This window comes from Erythrolamprus reginae, chromosome Z (assembly GCF_031021105.1).
Source record: "Erythrolamprus reginae isolate rEryReg1 chromosome Z, rEryReg1.hap1, whole genome shotgun sequence".
In the NCBI taxonomy this organism is placed as follows: domain Eukaryota; kingdom Metazoa; phylum Chordata; class Lepidosauria; order Squamata; family Dipsadidae; genus Erythrolamprus; species Erythrolamprus reginae.
Window position 1 is genome coordinate 115,838,199 of NC_091963.1, and position 19,015 is coordinate 115,857,213.

Sequence of the window (19,015 nt, forward strand, 5' to 3'; positions counted from 1 at the left end):
TGATCTTTCTTTCTTTCTCCGGGGAGCAACGCCTAAACAAATATGAGGTGGACGTGTCTTCCACAGTTGCAAGTTTTAGTTTTGAGTTTTACTCTACAGAGATTACTACAGGAGCTCTTTGATAACTGGTGGCCTAGGTGGGCGAACTTCTCAATTCACGTTTGAAAATCTTACCTTGGGGGAACCTTCCCAGTAAGAATGGTGCTATGTTTTCTCCATTGCTAACTGGGAGCAAGCCAGCTCTTTTTAGAGATTTGGATCCAATCCTCAATGTGGATCCAACCCTCAGCAGTCTTTAAACAGCCCTGGTCTTTTGGGGTGGGGGTGTTTATAGGCTTCTGTGAACTAGGAGAATGTAAGTCAAGACTGTTTGGCATAACACAATGATAAGAGAAATTCTGACTATTGAGGAACAGATCCCTTTTACGACACGGCCTGTTTGCCTTTCTTGGAATGAGTGGCACTTTACAAATTTTAAAGCCTCCATTTTGAGCTGTAAACCCCCTCCAGGTGAAAAAGAGAGAGTCTAAATACTGCTGCTGTTCTCCTTCCAGAAGCTGCAAAATGGGCTGAGTTGCCCATGCAGTTTTAAGAGCACCAGAGAGGCAAAGTATATTTCCCCTGAGACAGCTACATTCTCTTAATAGAACACAGTTTGTTTTCCATCAGCAATATCACAGAAAGGTTCAGAAAGCACCTTCAGTCACAGAAGGTTATTGCACATTCAGTAAAGTGTGTGTGTGAGTGTGTGAGACTGCATGGTGGGCTGCACGTTGAAGATATGCTCTGATCTCCCTGTCTGCATATACTATGTGCCAAATGGATAAAAACAAACCTAAATTCTCAGAAGGCATCTGAGAACAGACCTTACGATGGGCTATACGCAGTTTAATTTCCCTTCATTCTGACTTCACATCTCATGATAAATATGAAATAATATTCTAGTAGAATATTTAGTAGTAGGGTGAAAAAAAAGCATTTTATCTATTGCTTTCTTTATCCCATATGCCCAGCTTTCTCCCTTCCCTTCTCTCCCCCAAATTAAACTCCCGAGAAGAAACTAGAATGCCTTCCTAATGAGGCAAAAAAAAATATACAGTAATGAGAAAAAAGATGGTCTTCTTGAAGTGTCGGATTATGCCTCTCCTTGGGAAACAGCCTTAAAGCACGAGACTGGGGAGAAGGGGAGAGCCTTCACTTAACTCATAGAAACATAGAAACATAGAAGTCTGACGGCAGAAAAAGACCTCATGGTCCATCTAGTCTGCCCTTATACTATTTTCTGTATTTTATCTTAGGATGGATATATGTTTATCCCAGGCATGTTTAAATTCAGTTACTGTGGATTTATCTACCACGTCTACTGGAAGTTTGTTCCAAGGATCATCTACTCTTTCAGTAAAATAATATTTTCTCATGTTGCTTTTGATCTTTCCCCCAACTAACTTCAGATTGTGTCCCCTTGTTCTTGTGTTCACTTTCCTTTTAAAAACACTTCCCTCCTGAACCTTATTTAACCCTTTGACATATTTAAATGTTTCGATCATGTCCCTCCTTTTCCTTCTGTCCTCCAGACTATACAGATTGAGTTCATGAAGTCTTTCCTGATACGTTTTATGCTTAAGACCTTCCACCATTCTTGTAGCCCGTCTTTGGACCCGTTCAATTTTGTCAATATCTTTTTGTAGGTGAGGTCTCCAGAACTGAACACAGTATTCCAAATGTGGTCTCACCAGCATTCTATATAGCAGGATCATAATCTCCCTCTTCCTGCTTGTTATACCTCTAGCTATGCAGCCAAGCATCCTACTTGCTTTCCCTACCGCCTGACTGCACTGTTCACCCATTTTGAGACTGTCAGAAATCACTACCCCTAAATCCTTTTCTTCTGTAGTATTTGCTAACACAGAACTGCCAATACAATACTCAGATTGAGGATTCCTTTTCCCCAAGTGCATTATTTTACATTTGGAAACATTAAACTGCAGTTTCCATTGCTCTGCAATAACTTTGATGCACAAAACCAGCCGACAATGCAAAATTTCTTTTATTCCACTGTGGTTTCTTTGCTGTTATATTGCCAAGCACCTAATGCTCCTCCTCCCTCTTATACAGTTTGGTCTCTTAGTTAAGCAGTGAGCAATCTACCCATCTACTCTTAGCAATATCATTCTGTAGGCATAGGCGAGGAATGGGCAAAGAACGCCGTGGCCTCCTGGTGCAGAGGGAGAGGGGAATCTAAAAGAAACCGCTGTGCCGTTGTCTCAACCTGGGTGTTTTGAGTGTGTTTGTTGTGTATGTGTGTGTGCATGCACGCCTGTGTGTGTCTCTCGGTTTTTTGTGTGTTTTGCAAGGCAGCTGTGTCTCCCTGGTAATGGCAGGAGGGTGTGATGGGGCACTTAACTGACACAAGAGTGTGAACCCATCAAAGCCTTTGAGGTGAGCAATTTTGTGTAGAGGAATAAGATCAGTAGGGAAATACAGAGATATAGCCGTGACATTCTGGAGGTATTACACAGAACAGGGGCTGGGGAGATAGCATCATCACCCACCTCCATGTTGCACCACTGGCAGGGAAGGGCCCTTGCTTGACCCCGTGAAAGTGCAGTTGGATTGTCCTGGCATAGTAGAGGAGACATTATTTGCATCAACTTTGTCTTCTCTGTCCCTTGTGGCCAATCCACCATTGTTAGTGGTGTGCCAAGCTCTTACCGCTGGTGTCGCCATTATCTAGCCCCAGAGCAAGTTCAGCTTCACCCTATGTCCCACCCAAGCCCATAAACTTTGGTAGGACCACGCTTGAATCTTGCCCTCCATTTTGCTGGATGCTGATGTCCATCCCCTTCATTCCACTGATGTTCCATAGGAATAGGGGAAAATGGGTCTAAGCCTATGCTGGGAAATGGTAATTCCCCCCCTTCCCCCCTTTGCTTAACTCTTCCTCTGTTCCTGTTCTTTCTTTTTCTGTTTCTCTTTCTGTTTCTCCATCTTTTCCTGGGCTTTCTTCTCTTTCTCGACTGCTGCGTTCAGCTCCTTCACCTTTCTCTTTAAAAGAGCCCGATCGTGAGAGTTGCTGACGCCAAGTGCCTGTGGAGATGGAGGGAGGATATAGCTGTAAAATCAAGACATGCACAGGGTACCCAGTGCATGTTCTTATAGTCCCTTGCGTTGCTGTGGTTTCTAATGGAAAAAAAAAAAGAATAATCCTTACTTCAATAGGAGAAGGATTGATTTGGGGGCTGCATCTTTCACTTTCACTTTCGAGCTCCTGTACTAAAACTGCAGATACTTTGCGCTTTTGACAAAGTCACAATGGCTGGCTTGATGTATACTTTTATTAGGCGTCAAATACTACCAACTACTGGGATATCTTCGTAGTTTTATCACAGCAAGATAAAACCATAAATCCAAAGCTAAAGATAGTAAATTTTAAAAAGAAAACGAATAAAAATTGCTAGTGATTTTATCGTCCAAAGAGATTGTTTTCAAAGCCTTTTAAAACATTAGGTTCCTCTACTCCACGTGGATTGCATTGCAAAGAACCAGGGAAGCCACGGAGAGGGCTCAGTTTGAAATGACCGAAAGGCAGCCTACAGAATACTGAAGCATTTCTTTGGTGCTCAGTAAACAAGTACCATTTACCTCTCAAATGTATGCATATATGCACGAGCCTAGTCAAAAGGAATACAAACCATATATCGCTGTGTATGAACCCACCCATTCTATCTCTCTTTCTTCCCATCTCTTTCTTAAAAACCAGAGAGAGAGAGAGAGAGAGAAAAGTACAGGCAGTCTGACTTACAACAATTCATTTATTGACCATTCAAAGCACTGGGGAAAAAAAGTGACATGACCATTTTTCACACCTGTGACCATTACAGCATCCGCACATGATGTCATGTGAATAAAATTGAGATGTTTGGCAACTGACACAAATTTATGACCGTTGCAGTGTCCTGGGGTCATGATCACCTTTGGTGGCTTTGTGACAAGTGGGGAAGCCAAATTTACTTAACAATCATATTACTAACTTAACAACTGCAGTCATTCACTTAACCATGGCAAGAAAGATTGACAAATAGTTAATAACTGACTTATTTAGCAACAGAAATTTTGGGCACAAGTTGAAGACTATTGTTACTGGTCCATATCTGGTCAGCTGGTCATAGGATGTGTTTTGGTATCCTAGGCCAGTGTTCTTGTCACCTGAGTCTTAAGAGTTAGTGCGATGCGGTATCAGAGACAGAGGATCAATTAGAGACTGTAATACGCCCAGTTATGGTAGTGAGTGAGTCAGAGGATGATGGGGAATTGGAGGAGCCCCTGTTAGATGCTAGGGTCAGGAGATCGATGTCCAGACAAGAGTATCTGAAAAGAATGGGGTCTTGGCGTTAGTACCTCTAGGGAACACTTGGCCACGCCTGCTCACTATATAAGTGACAGACTGGGGATAAATGGGCGTGGCAAACAACATTTGTAGAAGTAATGGCTGTGTGGGAGTTCAGGAAATACTTTGTTTGCAGATAACTCTAACCTATGTAAACTCATTGTCATGTAATCTCATTGTCTGAAAAAACCAAGGAGAAGTGTAAGTCTGTTTGACTGACAGAATCACTTCAAAGGAATCCCCCTAATTGAGCTTTGGCATCTGGCCTGGGACCTGTTCTTATCTTAGAGGCAATTAAGCTGGGAGTACTGCCAGAATGGACTAAATTAGATTGGAACTATTTAACCAGTTTTTTAACCTGAACATTTTGTAAGCAATATATCTTTTAAGTATTATTCCGTGAGTATGAGAACTTTTTTCTCTGATCGGTGGATGGTCTAGACAGAACAAAGACTACCTGTAATCATGTGTCGTTCAAGGTCATGTGATTCATTGCGCTTTAGTACTTATGCATTACCTTGACACTCAATGGTCAGTTCTAAGCTGGTCAATTACTGGATCTTTCCTATGACTGAAAATGTGAACTTCTACTCTACTTCCTTTGTCTGGACTATGTTGACTGGACTATAACTCGGTAGAAGAACTGAGTAGGTCGCATCCTTTACAGATCTTCATATAAAATCACAATTTCTCAACCTGATGTGCAGATTGGCTCAGAGTAATTGGAGTTGGCCCAACTTATCTGAAAAATATAAGGAAGCCTGACTTATAGTGATACAATTGGAGTAAAACGTTGATATTTGTTGATGAAACTGACAATCCTAAACTATATAGATAAAGAATCTAACCTGATATATATTCCTGATTCCTTACATTTCAAATATGGCTTGGATGTTTAAGATCCAGATCTTTTCCTAAAATATGTCAACTTGGAATCTATCTGGAGAAAAATGCTTGAAACACTTGCTAGTAGAAATACCTACATTTAAGATCTGTGCTTACATACATATTGAACTTTTTCTACTAGAACACCACTTGTTCTATCAACGCTAAATTTATTCTCGTAGGACCAAAAATATGGACAAGACCAGGGATCTCCAACCTTGGCAACTTTAAGATTTGTGGACTTTAACTCCCAGAATTCTGGGAATTGAAGTCTTAATATTGCCAAGTCTTAATATTGCTATCTTAATAATGCCAAGGTTGGAGACCAGTGGAGTAGACTTTTTTTTTTTTTGCAAAATAGCATTTTTGAAAAAAATGGCATCTCTATAAACTGATCAAAAACTCATTTTCAGATAATCATCTTCTCCACTACCTTCATTTTGGCTCCATCAAGGAGCAGCAATTGTTGTCCATCCACATCTTGAGCAGCAAATTCTGCCATGTGCTGTTCCAGGTTCAAACTCTCGAGCCACTGTCCCACTTTCTGACTGCTCCACGTTGAAGCTGCACTTAGAGGCTCATCCAGGAACTTCAGAGAAGATTAAACAGAGGAGTAAAGGAGGAGAAAGAAGATAGAATCTGATATTGCCAATACTTCTTGCATTCTACATGCACCAAATCTAGTCAGCTATCTGGGGGGAGGGCTATCCGTAAACTTTAACTCCTTTTAAAACTCAATATATGATTGAGTACTTAGGTTCTGGTATCTTTTATCATGACATATGGTTCATCACTTGTCAAACAAAACCCTCTAGGGATGCCTCCGTCTATACTTCAAGATGTTTGAATGGAAGAATGTGGTAGAAATTATGTTATTGTTGTTGTTGATAATGTAATCCCAGCAGCTAACATGATGACTTTCATTCTTTCTTCTTCAGTAATGTATTAATATGACAAGCTTTAGATTAACAGAGTTGGAAGGGACCTTGTAGGTCATCTAGTCCAATCCCTAGCTCAAGCAGAAAACCCTACACCATTTCTGACAAATAGCAGTCCAATCTCTTCTTGAAAGTCTCTAATGCCTTGGCAAGACCACACTTGGAATACTGCATTCAGTTTTGGTTGCCACAATGCAAAAAAAGATGTTGAGATACTAGAAAAAGTAGAGAGAAAAGCAACAAAGATGATTAGGAGACTTGAGACTAAAACATATGAAGAACTATTGCAGGGACTGGGCATGGCTAGTTTAGTGAAAAGAAGGACTAGCAATGTCTCAGAAGTTGCCACAAAGAAGAGGGAATCAAACTATTCACCAAAGCACCTGAGGGTAGAACAAGAAGCAAAGGGTGGAAACTAAACAAGGAGAGAAGCAACTTAGAACTAAGGAAAAAATTCCGAACAGTCAGAACTATTAATCCACAGGACAACCATTTCACATCTCCAGAATCAATAAAACCCCAAACCTCAACACATGCAAAAAGGTATTTTATATCCACAATTATGCCTTTCTTTCATGTTATTATTATTCTTCTGCCTGCATGAATTGATGGAGTTCTTTATAATCTTCAGATACATCTTTCCTTTTATTGAAAGTTTTAATAACAAAATATACAATTAATGAAAAATAAAAGCGGAAAACAGAAAAAGAAAGAGGATAAAAGTGCAGAAAGGTAAAATAAAAGATATAAAAGAATAAAAATAAACAAGTAGCTTCCGATTTCCTTTGTAGAAAATATAAGCAGAACCAGAAAGTTATCATTTACTCTGCAATTAGAAAAGAAAGCTCACAAGTTTTTCTTTCTAATTGTACAGCTTCCAAGTACATTACTAAAGGAGAGATTATTTGTGTAACATTTGCTGCTCAATAAGTTGTAGCAGTTTCTGAAGGCTCTAGAAATACGCAGTGCACACCCTTCATCACTGATAGACTGCAAAGGAATAAGGTCTCTTTGTTTTTTTAACATCATGCAGGTTATAATCACACCCGTTGCATCAGTTGGATAACTCTCCCTGTGGGGTGCAGAGAATAACCATAGAGTATGACCCAATTCCTGAAAATTCAGCTTCTCATTATTCACAGTTTTATTACCATTTTATGCTGGAATGAAGCCCAATTAAATGTGGCAGCTTGTTATAATCCAAGTGATATTAAACATCGAGGCATTTGTTTTTCACACACTGTTACATCATTATTTATTCACCTGTTTCAACTGGGATAGTTGAATGGCTGACTGGTGGAGGGAGGAATTAAGTGCTCAAGAGCAATGCACTGTAAAAATAAAGCGTCTAGTCCCTATGAAGCGGGAAGGTTTTCCATGGGCAAAATAGGAATTGCAGCATTATTCTGCAGGGTTTGAGAACTAGGAGGACTTACCTCGTCCGATGATTGTGACAGTGTATGGTATGGGTAGGAACACTTGGCCTCTGGCAGAGCCATGCTCAGGGTCTTAGGGCTGCTACTGGGAGGGGTGGAGTCATCACTCAGGGTGGATTCCTGGGAAAGGAACAGAATTAGAGAAGCTGAGAGCAGAACCAACCTTCTCAAGCACAGACACAGGGCATGCGGGTGACAAAATCATCAAGAAAAACAAGCATACCTCTTGACATATTGTACAAGGTAGTCCTTGACCTACAACAGTTCATTTAATGACCATTCAAAGTTACAGTGGCAGTGAAAAAGTTCTTCATACTTACGGCCGTTGCAGCAGCCTTGTGGTCACATGACCAAAATTTGGGTGCTTGCAACTGACTCATATTTATGACGGTTTCATTGTCCTGGGGTCAAGCGAAGTCAGTGGGGAAGCCAGATTCACTTAACAACCGTGTTATTAACTTAACAACTTAACACTGTAGCAAGAAAGGTCCTAAAATGAGGCAAAATTAACTTAAATGTTTCATTGAACAACATACATTTTGAGCTCAGTTGTACTCATAAGTCAAGGATTACCTGTAGTTCTGGGAACATTATCCAAGTCAACCCTTCCATTTTTAATGTCAGAGGGGAAAAAAATTTCCCTTACGCCAGAATCAAAGAGCTGCCCTGTCTAATCACCCATTTATTTAAAAAGCGATGTTTTCAAAACATTTTAAATAAAAGTCTCACCCCTTAGTTCAGTAGTTCTCAACCTGGGGGTCGGGACCCCTTTGGGGGTTGAACAACCATTTCACAAGGGAAAAGAGAAACTTCCCATGGTGTTAGGAACTAAAGCTTCTATTCTAGCACCTTGGAACATATTTTTACAATCCGGCATTTATAGTGGGGGTGACCCTCTGACCTTCCTGCCAAACAGCTTAAAGCTCTGTTGGGAGAATTGGCGCTAGACCTATGGTTGGGGGCCACCACAACATGAGGACCTGTATTAAGGGGTCGCGGCATTAGAAAGGTTGAGAACCACGGCGGGTAGTTCTCTGTCCCCATTCAGTACTTTTATGGCATAGCCTCACTGCATCATGGCATTGGGCCAGAATGCATCCAGAACCGCCTTCTACCGCACGAATCCCAGTGGCCGATAAGGCCCCACAGAGTTGGCCTTCTCCGGGTCCCGTCGACCAAACAATGTCGTTTGGCGGGCCCCAGGGGAAGAGCCTTCTCTGTGGCGGCCCCGGCCCTCTGGAATCAACTCTCCCCAGAGATTAGAACGGCCCCCACCCTCCTTGTCTTTCGCAAACTACTCAAGACCCACCTTTGTCGCCAGGCATGGGGGAGTTAGGATATTCCTTCCCCTAGGCCATTACAAGTTATGTATGTATGTTTGGTTTTTATAATAAGGGTTTTTAGTTGTTTTATTAAATTGGATTGTTACATGCTGTTTTTTATCATTGTTGTTAGCCGCCCCGAGTCTGTGGAGAGGGGCGGCATACAAATCCAATAAATAAAATAAAATAAATAAATTAGTTTGAAGGCAGGATCCACATAAGATAAAACAAAACACAACTGCTGTATTCACATGAGATGATGTGCCCCAAGAAATAAAATGGCTTAATATTATGCCTTGATTCCCACAATATGCTGGACTTATCCAACCCCATTTTAGCCTAGTCTGGCAGTTAATTCTTCTGAGGTTTCCAGCTCTCCCCTGTAACACATGGTTTTGAAACCTGGGAGGCAGATTTCTTGCGGCTGAAGGCCTCGTTCTTGGGGGAAGAGGTAGGAGAAGCTGTGCTGCCTGAAGAGGCTGAGCCTTTCCCGCTGTCTGTAAACCAGGAAAAAGGCATGAAGGGCGATCCCGAGGAACGGCTGGAACCCTCCATCAACTCCCTGTACAAGTCAGACAGGTAACAAGGAAAAGGGCCTCGGTAAGTTTTCTATTCTTTTTTTTCCCTGAGAGGTGAATTTTTACATGCATCATTCCTTAAGGGAAGTTGTGAGCTAAGGAAAGTGCAAAATGTACCATTCCAGAGATGGAATGTTCTGGGGAACGCTAGAACGTTCCATGTTTCTTCCAGATTCACGTCGATCCAATCCTTCTGGAGTCTTATTACTTTCTGAGAAGTAAATCTGGTGACTGAGCTTTTTAGAAAAATAATGTGGGGACTGAATCACAATATTCCCCCCCCCCTCCTCCTCCAGAAAATTTTCTTCTGAAAAACAACCAGCACAACTCCAAAATTTCTATGGTTTGGAAGAAAATCTGGAATGTTCTGTCCCTGAAATGATAAATCTTACACATCCGTTACTGTGAATCAGCCAAGCCATGACAAGAAGTAAACAGTAGCTGGTTTCAAAAAAGTGACAAGATGATTCCTTGGCCAAGATTTTGAGCTGAGTAGAAGGAAGCCCATCACGCTAATATTAACAAATCTGGCACTAATTTTTGGACATTGTGACAGTGCAACTGTCATACACCAAATAAAGAACAAGGCTATTCATAACCATCAATTCTTCTACAATATTTAATATACAATTCCAGGGGAAATTCTTAATGGGGAAACGGCCCTGTTAAGCTGGTTGAACAAAGAAACACAGCGGCACATTTTTTAAAAATACCTTTTTGGGAGCCATCTGCATAATTCCTTAATAGGATTTTGCGTCTTCCGGGTTATTTTCAGGGTTCTATAAGAATTTAACTGAGAGGAGCTTTGGGAAATCCTAACCCCTTACCTATTGCCAACGGAGAGGCGGTTGCCTCCCTTGTCCTTTCTGCTTTTCCCAGAAGATGCTCTTCTGAGGGTGACCCTGCAAGAGAGAAGCAACACAATTATAAGCACAGAAAATTATTTGTATACAGTGATCCCTCGTTTTCCGCTGGGGATGCGTTCCAAGACCATCCATGAAAAATGAATTTCCGTGAAGTAGAGGAAAGTTTTTTTTAATGTATTTAATGAGTATTTGGACTTTTAAAACCCACCCTTTGCATTAAACAGTCATTCTACAGTTAGTTGGGGGAAAGATCAAAAGCAACATGAGAAAATATTATTTTACTGAAAGAGTAGTAGATCCTTGGAACAAACTTCCAGCAGACGTGGTTGGTAAATCCAGTATCTGAATTTAAACATGCCTGGGATAAACATCACAATTCAAAGTGTTGGTTATGACCTTTAAAGCCCTTCATGGCATTGGACCAGAATATCTCTGAGACCGCCTTCTGCCGCACGAATCCCAGCGACCGATTAGGTCCCACAGAGTAGGTCTTCTCTGGGTCCCGTCAACTAAACAATGTCGGTTGGCGGGCCCCAGGGGAAGAGCCTTCTCTGTGGCGGCCCCGGCCCTCTGGAACCAACTCCCCCCGGAGATTAGAACTGCCCCTACTCTCCTTGCCTTTCGTAAGCTCCTTAAAACCCACCTTTGTCGTCAGGCATGGGGGAACTGAGACATCTCCCCCGGGCATATACAATTTATGCATGGTATGTTTGTATGTATGGTTGTTTAGTAAATGGGTTTTTAAAAATATTTTAAACTATAAGGCATACAAATCTAAATAAATAAATAAATAAATAGATAGATAGATAGATAGATAGATAGATAGATAGATAGATAGATAGATAGATAGATAGATAAATAAATAAACAAACAAACAAACAAACAAACAAACAAACAAACAAACAAATAAATAAATAAACAAACAAACAAATAAATCCATCCTAAGATAAAAAATACAAGAAATAGTATAAGGGCACACTAGATGGATCATGAGGTCTTTTTCTGCCGTCAAGTCTTCTATGTTTCTATTCTATAATGTTTCTCAGCTGGAACTACATGTGAAATCCTACCAGTTTCTTTAATAGAATACAGTAGTACTGTAGAAGAATTTTATGAATTTTTAATGGATTTAAATTTTTTAATGGATTTAATGGATTTAAGCCCCCTTTGAAAACCCGTGAAATAGCAAATCCATGAAAGGTGAACCATGAAGTAGCGAGGTATTACTGTAGTCCAATGATATCTCATAGTGACATGAACAGAAATTACAATGTGGAAAACTCAAAAGAAAATGATTCAGCCTGTATACACTGTTTTTCTTACCCATCTCTAGAACTCACCCCAAATCCAGAAACTTCCGGCGTGTTTTCTTGTCAAGCCCAATTGTGGGGCTTTCCAGTTCTGGAGGACTAGCATCTCTGCTGTCATCTGGAAAAGAAGCAAGGGAGTCTGTGGCTTATTTCAGAAATGAGCAGTGAAGGGCTACCAGCATTTTTACTACCATGCTGTGGGCGTGGCTTATGCCTTGCATTATCTTTCCACATCTTTCTGTGCAAATTGGGTGCTCTGGGGTGGAGCTCTATTTTCGCTACCCCCCTGTCCGGGCAGTAGCCCACCCCTGGAAATGAGCAACCTAATGGAAGCTGGATGACATAGAAAGTCTCCTTTTTATTCCAAGATATTCTATTAAGAAGGGGAGGTTTGTATGCGCTGAAGCAGCGGTGGGTAGCTACCAGTATGGTTCTACAAACTGGTGGTGGTGGCAGGAAGCTCCGCCCAACCACGCTGGATGCTTCTGCACATGCACAGAAGCTTCGTATGCGCGCACGAACTGGTATCAGTGAGATTTAGAACCCATCACTGGAGCTGGGGGTACATCTTTTGTACACTGTTAGTATATATGTTTGCACACTCTTACTATATCTCCCGTTGTGCTGCTCCGGATCTGGAATTTAAAAAGGGGTTTGAGTCTAAATTCTGAATGAATTTATAGCTCAAAAATAAGTCCCATGAGATGCTCGTGCATCAGTTTTTCAGGCTGAGTTAAGTGCTTGTTCTGGTCTTGAAAATGTTTTAAAAAATCATTGTTGCCTAATACTTAATCACATCAAAAAAATACAAAATACACGTGGGTGCATGTGCACGCGCACCACAGAGCTGATTCAGACTGGGTTTACTCTGAGTATCAAACCAAAGCTTCTATACTCATTATTTATTGAGTAAGCCACAATTAACCATGTCGTCCAAATCATCACCTGTGTTTTACTTTGAAGAATGACCGTGTTTATTCAGACTGTTAATTAAAATCTATTTATGACACTGCACAATGACATTACCCATTCAGTTTCAGGACTGATGAAACATATAGTTCCTCAGAAAACCATTGAGAAAACTCTTTTTTCTCTCCTCTACCTGTGAAAGTGCCGTTCAATTGGCATATCCTCATTTGATCCTTGGAGCCAATTAAGATAAGTGATGATTGATTGATTGGCTCACTCGCTGATTTTATACCATCCTCATTAGAGAACATTATATAAATAGAATTAATAAATAATATAATAAAAGTTATAACTGAAAACAATCCAGGGGATCTATCTATCTATCTATCTATCTATCTATCTATCTATCTATCTATCTATCTATCTATCTATCTATCTATCTCTATCTATCTATCTATCTATCTATCTAACTATCTATCATCTACCTACCTACCTACTTACTTATTTAGATTTATAGTCTGCCCTTCTCCTCGCGGACTCAGGGCAGCTTACAAGAATAACATGGAAACAATATGAGAGGGGAGCAATAATATAAAATTGCGGGAAAGAGTTGGAAAGAGTGGAAAAGAGTTAAATGTAGCATTCTAAAAAAATTATATTGGGGCAACATCAAGAGTCCCAGGTAGCTTAGCCAATAATCTCTTAACAAATATATATTTGCCCCTTTCCCTTTTTAATTTGGAGAAAATTCACCCTTGTGAAAAGAATAGATGTAATTCCAGGAATCAGTAATTTTTAAGGGATGAAATGCAAAACGTAAGGCATTTACTTTGCTCCTAAAATCTCCCATATGGTGAGATACGTTGCTCCACCAGTTGAGGACCTGGGGCCACAATAAAAACACCAAATGTCCATATGTTAGTTGTTTGTTTGTTTACAAACTATAATTGTATACAGCCATAATAAAGCTTTGGCAGCCAGTTGTTTACGGTTAAAACAGACAATAAAATCCAGAAGATAATTTTAACGAAGAAGCTGATAATCAATAAAAACATAATGATATATTTTCCTTGATACCAACAGGAAAGGCCCTTCAACATCTTGGGAAAATATTTCAGGAGAGAAGCACCTGAATATAGGCTGAAAATGGCTTTGTTGTAGCCTGTTTCACAATATGAGAGAACTGCACTATAACCAAAAGGAAGGCCAGCATGTTTCTGGATTGCCTTACATTTGGAGAAAGAAATTTCAGATACTTAAAACAAACAAACACGAACAACATTTTAATTGGTGCTAGAGCTTTACTCAAGTGTTTTTAGGTAATGGAGACAGACAGTGGTGGGTTATGAGCAGGAACGCTAAATTGCGCTCGCCGCGGCTGCCTGTATTTCAGCATGCACAGAAGCAAAAAACCCTCACCAGAACACGGGCACACCTGTGGTTCCATGTGCGATTTTGCTTCCTCCACAAGTGCGGCAGCAAAATCGGGCTGGTCCCACAAGAACTTACGAGCCATGGCGGCGAGCGCAATGTAGCATTCCGGCTCGTAGCCCACCGATGGAGACTGATGACAGAAAGTCTCCCATAAGGTGAGATACGTTGCTCCACCAGTTGAGGACCTGGGGCCTTAATTAAAACACCAAATATCCATATGTTAATTGTTTGTTTGTTTACAAACTATAATTGTATACAGCCGTAATAAACTTTTGGCAGCCAGTTGTTTACTGTTAAAACAGACAATAAAATCCAGAAGATAATTTTAACAAAGCTGATAATCAATAAAAACATAATGATATATTTTCCTTGATACCGACAGGAATCAAGGCAACTTGATTATCAGGGCAACTATATGGAAAGGAGAAAAACTATTTTCTAGTAACAGTACTAAGATGGACAATTCAACAGCTGCTTCTCTTTTACATCCACGCAAGAACCTTTGGTACAGACTGGATTAAATTCAAAACCCCAAGTATCCTTTGCATCAAATTGGTCTGAGAGGAGCTGTATCTGAACTTGCTTTTCACAATTGTAGCCCTCCCTCATTGCTAATTCTTGTCTGACTCCAAACATGTTAAGCCAGCTGTTACCTTCACTGTGCCTCTCTCTCCGTGCATAGATAGGTGAGCTGTCTGAGCTGGGACAGGACCTGGGTGAGGAGCTGGTGGGGGTGCTCCCTAAGCCCTCCTGGGAGAGGGTATTGGTCAGGGGTTGGTAACGGATGAGAGGAGAGGAGGAAAGCTCTTCCTGTTCCAGGGACCTCTGTACTGTCGAGGCATCAAAGGAAAACTCAATGGTGCGAGTGAAGACAGAGGAACTAGAGACAGATGATGAGGCATGGAGGGAGTCATGAAGAGGGGATCTCATGTGATAGATTGGGCTTCCACAGCCTTCGCCCACCTGGAGAGGAAAGCAGAGATCAGGTAGCATGGGTTCATCTTAGAGACATCTTAGCAAATCTCATCTAGGCACACCCAGGGGAGAGGATGCCCTTCAGGAAGGCACAGAAAGAAACATGAAGTTCATCTGATAAATATGTTTCTAGTGAACATATTAACGTCACCCAAACTGCTACACTGTCACTTTGTTAGACTATTCTTCCCTTGAGTCTTTGGGCATCCTGGCAACATAGTCTGAGCACATCCATTTGAGTTGTTTTAATTAATGAAATGGCAACTGGTGATATATTTTAATAATGTAACTTTATTATTATTTATTAGACTTGTATGCCACCCCTCTCCAGAGACCCGGGGCGGCATACAAGTCTAATAAATAATAATAAAGTTACGTTATTAACTCCCCATGTGGCAGGAGATATAATGGTAACATTGTCATAAACCAATTGATTATTATTTTACTGAAAGAGTAGTAGATCCTTGGAACAAACTTCCAGCAGACATGGTAGATAAATCCACAGTAACTGAATTTAAACATGCCTGGGATAAACATAGATCCATCCTAAGATAAAATACAGAAAATAGTATAAGGGCAGACTAGATGGACCATGAGGTCTTTTTCTGCCATGAGACTTCTATGTTTCTATTATTTGTCCAAAAACATTGGGTGCCAGTACGGCTAATTGTGCACAGCTCCGCAGCTCTGGCGCACGAGCGCAGGTTTGAGCACAATTTTGCTTCCTCACTTGTGCAGGTAGCAAAATCTCGCACACATGTGCTCATGTTTCGGTGATATTTTTTGCTAGGATGCATGTATGGAAACAAAAAACCTCACCGAAACACGTGCGCACATGTGCCCCCATGCAAAATTTTGCTACCTGCACAGGTACAGAAAGCAAAATTGCACCCAAAACCGCGCTCGCATGCCAGAGCCACAAAACATCACGCAATTAGCCGTATCAGCAGGAGCCCACCACTGGTGACCATTATTTATTTTATTTATTTATTTATTAGAGTTGAAAGGGACCTAGCAGATCATCAAGTCCAACCCCCTGCTCAAGCAGAAAGCCCTACATCACCCCAGCCAGATGGCAGTCCAATTTTCTTTTGAATGTGTCTAGTGATGGAGCGTTCACAACCTCTGCTGGCAGGTTGGTCGATGATTATGTTCTTAATCAGTTAGCAATTGCAGTCAAAATCTAACTGGGCCACTCCTTCCTTTCTATCACTGCTATTCTCTCCCTCCACCCCCGCTTTATATATTGATCATCATTGTCTTATCATCTTCCTCATTATTTTTGGCAATATGTACAACACTCCACTTTTTTGAACAAGAGCCAGCATGCTCTAAGTGCTAGGCTATTTTGGATAATGTTCAGGTTGATATTGAAAGAGTATACAAAATGAATGAATACTGAGATTTTTTTTTTGTCTATATCCTGAGTGCAATCCCTACTGAATATAGCAAAGCTTACATCTGAGCTAGCCCTTTGATTAAGCAAAGGAAGCAGTTACTTAAAGCTATAAACTGTGAGTAAGGCACCATGAGCTGCTCAGAGTAGTTGCCCTATTGATGCTAAAACAGGCACTTCTTCAGAGTAGAATGACACTCCAACATAGGATATCACTTTTGGAAAGGGATCTCAAAGCGATTCTTGATGAATTTATCTTTTATTTTTATGTACACTGAGAGCATATGCAACAAGACAAATTTCTTGTGTGTCCAATCACGTTTGGCCTATTCTGTTCTGTTCTGTTCTATTCTATTCTACTTTTTGACAGCAAGATAGCTGTGGCATCTATAACGACTATAATTGTCTCATACAGCATCATTTGGAAGATCTAGTAAAAGAACTACAGTATTGGACAAATGGCCAACCAACTGGATAGTGAATAGGGCTCTTGTTTTTTCTAAGAAGAGAACATCCAGAAAGAATGCTTGGGAAGATAGGTGGAGAGAGCAGCAGATCTACACTCCCAGCATTGGTTCTTTTTAGGTCATCCCCCCCTCGCCCCCTGTGTGTGTGTGTGTGCAAAATGTGTAGAATAAACAACTATTTTGTGTGCACACATGCATGTATATATTTGTACATGTGTATGCAATAGTTTCTTCATTCTACAGTATATGGCAAATATAATAAAACTTTGGGGGAAATGTAATTATTTTAAACTTTATTTATCCTGTCTTAATTATTTTTATAGCTAACCAAAGACAACAAGCTTATCTATTCCTCCTTCTCCTGTTTTCCCACATGATGAGGTGAGGGGGCTGAGAGACAATGAGTGACCCAAAGTCACTCAGCCAGTTTTCATGACAGAGGTGGGACTAGAATTCATAATTTCTTGTTTTTTGGCTTGGTGTTTTAACCACTGGACCAAATTATGGCAGGTAAAATAGTGACATGACTTTTTAAGTCTGTTGAAACTTTAAAAAACATCAACCCACATTTTGTTTCTTCAAAGAATAAAAAGATTATCTTCATAAAGCATTTGTTTTCTCTTTTAAGCTGAACACCAGTAGTACTCTGTGTTTATTTTATTATTAGTTCAATACACTAAGCTGAAGTCAAACAAACCATATTGTTAGTGTGAAATCTACAAAATATCATAACTGGCTGCATCAATTGGTGCAGTATAAGCAAGTAAGCTCAAACTCAACCCAGACAAGACAGAGTGGCTGTGGGTTTTGCCTCCCAAGGACAATTCCATCTGTCCATCCATTACCCGGGGGGGGGGGATTATTGACCCCCTCAGAGAGGGTTCGCAACTTGGGCGTCCTCCTCGATCCACAGCTAACATTGGAACACCATTTTTCGGCTGTGGCGAGGAGGGCGTTTGCCCAGGTTCGCCTGGTGCACCAGTTGCGGCCCTACCTGGACTGGGAGTCATTGCTCACAGTCACTCATGCCCTCATCACCTCGAGGTTCGATTACTGCAATGCTCTCTACATGGGGCTACCCTTGAAAAGTGTTCAGAAACTTCAGATCGTGCAGAATGCGGCCGCGAGAGCCATTGTGGGGCTTCCTAGATTCGCCCACGTTTCTGCAACACTCCGTGGCCTGCACTGGCTGCCGATTGGTTTCCGATCACAATTTAAAGTGTTGGTAATGACCTTTAAAGCCCTACATGGCATTGGACCAGAATACATCTGGAACTGCCTTCTACTGCACGAATCCCAGCGGCCGATAAGGTCCCACAGAGTTGGCCTTCTCTGGGTCCCGTCGACCAAACAATGTCGTTTGGTGGGCCCCAGGGGAAGAGCCTTCTCTGTGGTGGCCCCGGCCCTCTGGAATCAATTCCCCGCAGAGATTAGAACGGTCCCCACCCTCCTTGTCTTTCGCAAATTACTCAAGACCCACCTTTATCGCCAGGCATGGGGGAACTGAGACATCCTCCCCCAGGCTTTTATATTTTATGTTTGGTATGTATGTGTTGTATGGTTTTAAACTGTTGAGGTTTTAGATATGTTTTATTTTAATATTAGATTTGTCTCACTGTTATATTGTTTCTATTACTGTTGTGAGCTGCCCCGAGTCTTCGGAGAGGGGCGGCATACAAATCTAATAAATAATAATAATAATAATAATAATAATAATAATAATAATAATAATCAGCATCTGGGCACCAACCTTCTTGTCCTGGATATCATCACCTTCTGTTGAGCTCACACTGTCTCTCAAGCGGGATCGAGAGGGGCGCTGCCTCCTGCCCTTGGCTGAGAGTTGGGCACGGGCCTTCTGCAAGCTGCTGTCCAGCCTCTGGGTCTCTGGAATCACATCATTAAAATCTGGGAGTGAAAGAGAGAAACGGGAAAGGGGAGCAGAATGGGGCAGGGGGCAGAAAGAGAGGACAGGCAAAAAAGAGTGTTGGAGAGAATGGGAGAGACGGAGGGACCATAAAGAAAAGGCAGAGAGAAGTAAGAACAGCACAGAGATAAGGAGCGAGTGGACAAGAGAGTGTACAGGCAAATGCAGCCAAGTGAAGGGAAGGG

The 19,015-nt window shown here is 41.2% G+C and overlaps 1 protein-coding gene across 5 annotated transcripts in view; it reads right to left on the reverse strand.

Moving 5' to 3' along the window:
• Positions 1 to 2,029: 2,029 nt before the first annotated feature.
• The window catches only part of SAMD14 (sterile alpha motif domain containing 14), a 33,821-nt gene continuing 16,835 nt past the window's right edge, over positions 2,030 to 19,015 (reverse strand). For 2 of the 5 annotated variants that reach the window (XM_070727148.1, XM_070727149.1), the window contains exons 3-10: positions 18,654 to 18,790; positions 14,719 to 15,028; positions 11,753 to 11,840; positions 10,374 to 10,448; positions 9,371 to 9,530; positions 7,647 to 7,766; positions 5,706 to 5,861; positions 2,030 to 3,087 (exon numbers count right to left, since the gene is read on the reverse strand). In XM_070727148.1, the coding sequence (XP_070583249.1) occupies positions 2,932 to 3,087; positions 5,706 to 5,861; positions 7,647 to 7,766; positions 9,371 to 9,530; positions 10,374 to 10,448; positions 11,753 to 11,840; positions 14,719 to 15,028; positions 18,654 to 18,790 (1,202 nt within the window). In that variant the 3' untranslated portion in view covers positions 2,030 to 2,931. Of the gene's footprint in view, positions 3,088 to 5,055; positions 5,130 to 5,705; positions 5,862 to 7,646; positions 7,767 to 9,370; positions 9,531 to 10,373; positions 10,449 to 11,752; positions 11,841 to 14,718; positions 15,029 to 18,653; positions 18,812 to 19,015 lie in introns of those variants that run through there. The other 3 variants (XM_070727146.1, XM_070727147.1, XM_070727150.1) reach the window with 2 other exon arrangements.